This window comes from Ipomoea triloba, chromosome 2 (assembly GCF_003576645.1).
Source record: "Ipomoea triloba cultivar NCNSP0323 chromosome 2, ASM357664v1".
NCBI lineage: Eukaryota > Viridiplantae > Streptophyta > Magnoliopsida > Solanales > Convolvulaceae > Ipomoea > Ipomoea triloba.
Window position 1 is genome coordinate 23954268 of NC_044917.1, and position 7723 is coordinate 23961990.

A 7723-nucleotide genomic window follows, 5' to 3' on the forward strand; every position below is an offset into this window, starting at 1 on the left:
GGTTCGCAGGTGAGTGGCATCTGGTGTGGGGAACGTACTCCGGACCCGAGTACCGTCTCTTAGAGGAGTAGGTCGGTTGGGGAGGTTCTAGGTGGAACTCTTTTGTGTAAATATATCTTTTGTCGCCATGTTAAACTTTTGGCTAGTAAGTTTGTACTTAACTCTTGTATATAGTGGTCGCTAGTGCAGCTACCCCCTTTTGCTTATCTATGCATCTATATATGAAGTTATATCGGGTGATGGTGATGATGTGAATTGGTATTCCTTTCCCTTAGCCTGTGCACCTAGAGTGAACTCCGCATGGTTTCGGCTGGGTTCAGTCTAGGTGTGGCGGTAACTACTCCGGATGTACGGTATAGCCGAGCCGGGGTGTTACACAGTGTATCTCCCACTTGCTCTCAGGTTTTTAGTATAGATGGCGTAAGAACAGTAACCTGAGTAGTGGGGGACCTATTCTTATATAGCCTATTGAACCATCAATATAGGCCTTTGTAACGGTTGTAACAACAACCGTTACAATATCTGATTTTAATGTACCATATTATGACCATTGAAGGCCATGAATTGCACCACAACTTAATGGAAATGTTACATTCTCCCACTTGGTGCAATTACAAACTCAAAGAAAACAAAAAACATGAACTATAGAGATACGTCCTCTTAAAGTGAGTAGCATCTATTATAATCACAATGTAACTTGTTCTCTAAGCATTTCTTGTGGTAACCAAAACTTAATGAATAAACCTTATGTATAATCCAGGTCCAAATATATATTTTCTCAACAAAATGTGTGCACAATATAATAACGAGAAAATATCTGAATGCTTTAAAAATTTCATATAACAATAACTGTATGTATACAAATTTTACAACGTGGGCGCAAGTCCCATTTCTCAACAAAATCCCTAAACTTGAATGGTAGCATGCCTTTTAGTTAGGGGATAAACAATCATCAACTCAGTGCTTATGTGCTCAATGACCACTTTCTTATCTTTAACACGTTCCTAGTGCTGTTAACGAACCGAACATAAACGAACAGGGGTTGTTCGTGTTCGTTTGTTAAGAATTTTATAGTGTTCATGTTCGGGATCGTTTGTTAAGGATTTTGAAAATGCTGTTCGAGATCGTTTGTTAATCGTTTGTTAGTGTTCGTTAATGTTCGCGAACACGTTCGTGAACATGTTCGTTAAGATTAACGAACACGTTCGCGAACATATTTGTTCGTGAACACATTCGTTAACCTTAACAAACATGTTCGCGAACACGTTCGTTAACCTTAACAAACATGTTCGCGAACACGTTCGTTAACCTTAACAAACACGTTCGCGAACGTATTTGTTAACCATTAAAATAAACAACATAACTATAAAAATAACAAAAACAAGATAAAAAAAATACAAACAAACTGTTTGTTATCCTTACAAGTTACAAGCCAAAAACATTAAAATGTAACTGATTTTGCATGGAACATCCAAAAAAGCTTCTTCAACTCCAAGTCATTCTAGTGATATAGTCTTCACATCTTCAGTACACTACATTAAATGATACATATGTATATATTGTTATATTAAATATTATTATTGAAGATAGAATGAGATATATTAAATATAAGAATTGAAAATACTTACTTTTACTTTCCTTTTCAGATTGTATAAGTTACGCAACCAATCACTTCCACAAAGTAGCATCTGAACAGTATTTGTCCCTAGAGATGCCCGATATGTGTCAATAACTCTACCACCAGCACTAAATGTTGACTCTGAAGCAACCGTAGTAATTGGAATTGATAAGATTTCACATGCCATCTTTGATAACACTCTAAACTTTAGATTGTTTGACTTCCACCAATCCAATGCATTAAATTTGGTAGAATCTCCTTCACAAATAAACACACCATCCTGTAAATAAGTATCTAGTTCATACTTCACATTTTGGACAGTTTCAACATTCCTCACAAACTTCTCAAACTTTGATCTCCCTGTTTCAACAACTAGCCCCTTCCCTTTCCATGTAGTAGTAGCAACACAATTTTCAGAAGTATCCATTGCCTGAAAATCATTTTCCTTTGAAGTTGCTGCATATTTATCCAAATATATCTTGTATAACTCATACAAAGAATCATGAACAATAGCAATTTGTCTAGTAGCTTCATACTCAGAATAAATGACTGGAAAAGAAAATTCAATAAATGTCACTTTATTCCTAGGATCTAAAACAGCAGCAATAGAAAGCAATAGATTGCTACTACCCCAATATTTGTCAACCTTCTGCTGCATTCTTTGGGCCATGTTTTTCATCCAAGGTTCTACACTTACAGACTTTTGACATAAGATTTCTTTGATGTTATATAGTTTAGGAAGGAACAAATTTGATGTTGGATATTCAGAACCTATATTTAAAAAAAATAGTTAAATTATATAACACTTATATATGATAGTAATAATATAAATAAATTTAATTGTATAGCAATGTACCTGAGATAATTTGTGTAACTTCATTGAAATGCACCAATAAAGAGCATATCTCCTCAACTCTTTGCCAATCATCATCAGAAGGCAAGCAATTATAATTCGGATCTCGAAGTTGATATCGGGGGAATACTTGCTTAAAATCCAAAGCACAGGACAACATAACAAATGTTGCATTCCACCTAGTGCAGCAATCTAAAATCAACTTCTTGCTAGGCACTTGAAGCTGTTTGCAAATCTCATTAAAACTATGCAATCGTTGAGGTGAGGCACTAATGTACTTGACACTATCTCTCACATTTTCAATGATAGACTTAATCTCAGAAAGACCATCTTGCACAAGAATGTTCAATATGTGTGCACAACAACGAATATGAAATAACTTACCATCAAGTGGCAAATTTGTATGGAAAGAAAGAGAGTCATGTAACAACCTCACAGCTGAATCATTATATGAGGCATTATCCACCGTGATTGTCCACACTTTCTCTTCAATACTCCATTCTTGCAAGCATTTGTATATTGCATCACAAACACATGTACCAGTATGTGGAGGAAGAACTTCAACAAAGTTCAAAACTCTTTTCTGCAACTTACTATCCAAGTCTACAAAATGAGCAGTTATCACCATGTATTGGATGTTCTGGTTTGATGTCCATATGTCAGTTGTGATGCTAATTTTGTCAACTAATTTCAACAATCCTTGTACTCGTTTCTTCTCTATCTCATAAGTTGACCAACAATCTTTTGTGGTTGTTGTTCGACTAATTCGCTCATAATATGGACTTGCAGTTTGCATGACTATGTTGAAGAGGTCATACTCAACAAAGGAAAATGGCAATTCATGAACCATGATCATGTGAGATATAACTTCCCTTATCCTCGCTTGATCATACTTCCAACTTTGAACACCATTAACACTTTCTGATTTTTGTGTTGATGGAAGTACACAAATGTTCCTTTGCCCAGATAGATTTATCTTGCGTTTTATGCAACAATCTAAATGTCTTTTGTATTGTGTGGTTGTCCCATCCTTTTGCTTTTTCAATTTGTAGTTGCAGTGATTGCATTGCACTCTTTCCTCACCATTCTCAAGTTTGACCAATGTCATTTCCTGCCAAATAATTGAAGATTTTTTCCTTTGCTTTTTTTTTTTATATGGTTCACAGTCCCCTTCCACTTCTTCAACTTCCTTAGTAACATCCTTTCCAGCATCACATTCTAACCCAATTAGGTCTACATTTGCTTCATTTCCTTCTGCCATATCTATTGGTAAGTCTGAAGAACCAACACTTGGACTTGAATATTGATCAACTGTGTTGTAACTTGCATAAGACATTGCTATTATACATAATACAAACAAGTAATTAAAAATATATACAATATTCACACTATAATTAAAAAAATAAATAAGATTATATAAAATTAATAAGATTATTGAATACTACCACATTGACACAGTACAATATGTTACATTGTTCTTCTTCATCTTGTCCAAATGTCCAACAAGCTTAACAAGAAAATTCAAAGAACAAATAAACACACAAATACAATGTCAAAGTGGCATACTAGCATCAACCATAATTACTAATTAATATAAAATAAAGCTAAACTCAAATAGTAAAAATAAAACAAAAATAAAGAATACCATAAGAAATTATTGTTGGTGACTTTCTGGGTTGTTGCTTGCTGCCTGAGATTCTGTTATTAATGATAATACATATAAATTAATAAATTAAGGAAGTAATGAAGAGCAAATTAATGAAGTGTAAATGTGTGATATGTTATATCATATATGCGAATGTATCTCAGTAAAGGACAAACATAGATACATGTTGCATTAAATAAATTAATGAAGAGTTTCATGGCTTTTTTTTTCAAAACATCAGAAAAAGACAAACATAGATACATCATACATGCTGCATTCAGCATTTCCAAAACATCAGATGATGTTTTTGATCATTTCTTTTAAGAAATAGACTTAGTGGCACACCCACTAACATAACTTTTAGCTTTTAGATAATCAGATCTAAGCAAATAAACAAAACATGGTGTCACTAGGATAGTTAGATGCAAGAATAGAAAGCAAAAGTTAGCATGGTTTTTTTTTTCCTTAACAGTTCAGAGAGACAGAGAATATAAATAGAGATACGTACAGCTGTACAGAGGCCGGAGGTGGCTACGACGTCAACAGACGGTGGCGACGGGACAGCGAAATAGAGATGGAGGTGATGGTGGCGACGTAGCGACGCGATGGCGAAACAGTAGTGACTAGTGATGGAGAAAACCGGCGGTGGCTGCCGACGTGAGAGTGGCTGCACTAGCTAGCGACTGGCGAAGTAGCGGACTGGCGGCTGAACAAGTGAAGAGGAATTGATTTCTGAGGAGTGAAGAGGAAAACGTGGAACCCTAATGAAAGTGGCTTGCACAGTAGTTCCACTAGACTTTGTATATATATATATATATATATGTTCACGAACATGTTCGCGAACATTACTTAACGAACATAAACGAGCTTGTTCACGAACAACACTAACGAACACAAACGAGCTTGTTCACGATCTCTTAGCAAACGAGCTCCCAACTGTTCAAGCTCTGTTCGTTTATTAACCGAGCTCAAAATTTTGTTTGTTAATGTTCGTTTAGCTTAATAAACGAACATAAACGAACGCTTACCGAACACGAACACGAGTAGTTTGTCGAAAGCTCTGTTCGCTAACACCCCTACACGTTCCCTTATGGCTAAGTACTTGGTGTCGATATGCTTGCTTCGACTCCCACTCTTATTGTTCTTAGCCAGGAAAACCGCAACTGAGTTGTCACAATAAACCTTTAACGGCTTAGAAATAGAATCCATAATTCTAAGCCCTGAAATGAAATTCTTAAGCCATATACACCTTGAGATGTAGCCTCAAAACAAGAAACGAACTCGGCTTCCATGATTGAAGTGGTGACAAGAGTTTGTTTAACACTTCTCCATGAAATAGCTCCACCGGCCATAATGAAAATGTTTCCCGAAGTTGATTTCCAAAAATCAACGCAACCGGCAAAGTCCGCGTCAGAGTACCCAACAATGTCCAAAGTGTTCATCTTCCTGAACACAAGCTTATAATCTTTGGTACCTTTGAGATACCTCAAAACCTTCTTTGCAGCTCTCCAGTGGTCTAAACCCGGATCACTTTGATATCGTCCCAGCATTCCAACAGCAAAGCTGCAAAGGCGATGTCCGGCCTAGTACAGACTTGAACATACCCGAGACAGCCAACAACCGAAACATAGGGAATATTCTTCATGGATAGGGGTGGAAATAGGCTAGGCCGAGCCGGGCTTTAGAAAATTAGGCCTGGCCTGCTATGGAAATCGGAAGCCTGAGCCTGGGCCTAAGCCTGTATGTAGGCTTTTTTTTTAGGCTCAAGCCTGAGCCTACAGTTGGCCTGGCCTGGCCTAAAGCCTTTTTAAAAGCCTATTTAATATATAGGCCTTTAAAAAGGCTTCAAAATAGATCCTGAATATGCTTTGCGCCTATTTAAATAGGCTTCGAACATATTTAAGGCCTACATTTTTAAGCGTTTTAAAGTATACCTGTAAAAAATTTATAAAAAAATACTTAAATACATATTTCATAATGAATGACAAAACCATAAGTTCATATTTCATAATACAATATTCAACACCACAAGTTTAATAAGTAAAAGTTCGTAATACAAAATTCAACAATACATTGTTTACTAATTACTAGTATTACTACAAATCTATAAATCCTGCAATCAATTACTGGTATGCTCATATTACATTAGTATTACTACTTTACTAATTGCTAGTAAACTGTAAACACTAAACAACTAGCAGAATTATTACTAGTAATTAGTAACACTACTTATTAGCAATTAGCATTATAGTAGTAGTGACTAGTAATATCTAACATTGTTTACTTATTAGTAAGTTGTATTTGCGATTTGGGTATTAGGAATTAGTGTTGTAGGTTATGTATACAATATGTATAAATAGGCTAGGCCTGCGGGCTTGTAGGCTAGGCTTTTAAGTATAGGCCTAAGCCTATTTAACTAAATAGGCTTCTAATTAGGCCTAGGCCTGGCCTTTTTACTAAATAGGCTAGGCCAGGCTAGGCCTTAAGTAGGCCAGGCCGTAGGCCCCTATGAAGGGGCCTGGCCTATTCCCACCCCTATTCATGGATTCTCTTTCAAAATCATTCTTTGGACACTGGTCCAAACTGAATTTATCACCTCTCACAATAGGAGCTAGACTCGGTGAACAATCCTTCATCCGAAATCTTTCTAAGACTTTGTTGATATAGGTTTCCTGCGATAGTCCCAGAATGCCCCGGGATCTATCCCTATGGATCTTTATGCCAATGACATAAGATGCCTCACCCATATCTTTCATATCAAAGTTCTTAGAAAGGAATTGTTTAACCTCGTGCAGCATTCCCTTATCATTTGATGCAAGCAAAATATCATCCACATATAAAACAAGAAAAAAATTTTACTCCCACTTGTCTTCTGGTATATACAATGATCTAGGATACTTTGCCATACGATGAAATGACTCCGTCAAACTTGATATACCATTGGCGGGAGGCTTGTTTTAAACCATAAATGGACTTTTTGAGCTTGCAAACCAAATGATTGTCTTCACTAGAAGAGAATCCTTCAGGTTGTTTCATATAAACCACCTCTTCTAGATCACCATTTAGGAATGCCGTTTTCACATCTATTTGTTGCAATTCAAGATTGAAATGTGCAACCAAAGCCAAGATTATGCGAAGTGAATCTTTCTTTGATACAGGAGAAAATGTCTCCGTGTAATCGATTCCTTCTTTTTGATTGAATCCTTTAGCAACGAGCCTAGCCTTGTATTGCTCGATGTTGCCTAATGAGTCCTTTTTAGTCTTATAGACCCATTTACAGCCAATGGCCTTGGCCCCATTAGGCAACTCAACAAGGTCCCAAACCCCATTGCTCCGCATAGAATTCATTTCTTCTTTCATGGCTTCAAACCATAAATCAGACTCTTTACAATTTATGGCTTGAGAAAACGTTTCTGGATCATTTTCAGCTCCAACATCATACTCTTGTAGATACACTATGTAATCAATAGGAATTGCCGATCTTTTATCTCGAACAGATCGCCTCAAAGTTGAACTACCATATCCTCGAGAAGTTAGTGGTTCAACTACCGCTTCAGGAATTTCCTGAATTGGTTGATCGGTTGAGATAATATCAGCATCTCGTGGA

General features: G+C 36.4%; 1 protein-coding gene and 1 long non-coding RNA gene across 2 annotated transcripts; both read right to left on the reverse strand.

Moving 5' to 3' along the window:
• Positions 1 to 1386: 1386 nt before the first annotated feature.
• On the reverse strand, positions 1387 to 1778 carry LOC116007518. The gene is made up of 2 exons (XR_004095281.1): positions 1629 to 1778; positions 1387 to 1532 (listed from the first exon to the last, which is right to left on the reverse strand). It is a non-coding gene; the product is annotated as an uncharacterized LOC116007518 (long non-coding RNA).
• A 79-nt stretch (positions 1779 to 1857) lies between these two features.
• LOC116010940 (zinc finger BED domain-containing protein RICESLEEPER 2-like) lies at positions 1858 to 3807 on the reverse strand. Its single transcript, XM_031250432.1, has 3 exons — positions 2475 to 3807; positions 1924 to 2389; positions 1858 to 1876 (listed from the first exon to the last, which is right to left on the reverse strand). Exons 1-3 carry the CDS (start codon positions 3805 to 3807, stop codon positions 1858 to 1860), a joined length of 1818 nt encoding a protein of 605 aa, XP_031106292.1.
• Positions 3808 to 7723: the final 3916 nt, after the last annotated feature.

What these genes read in the sequence shown, in the direction of transcription:
- LOC116010940 (XM_031250432.1), bottom strand. Translation starts at nt 3,807, where the DNA reads ATGTCTTATGCAAGTTACAACACAGTTGATCAATATTCAAGTCCAAGT. An exon ending in AGTTACACAAATTATCTCAG is followed by an intron (nt 2,390 to 2,474) that starts GTACATTGCTAT and finishes TTTTAAATATAG; the next exon opens with GTTCTGAATATCCAACATCA.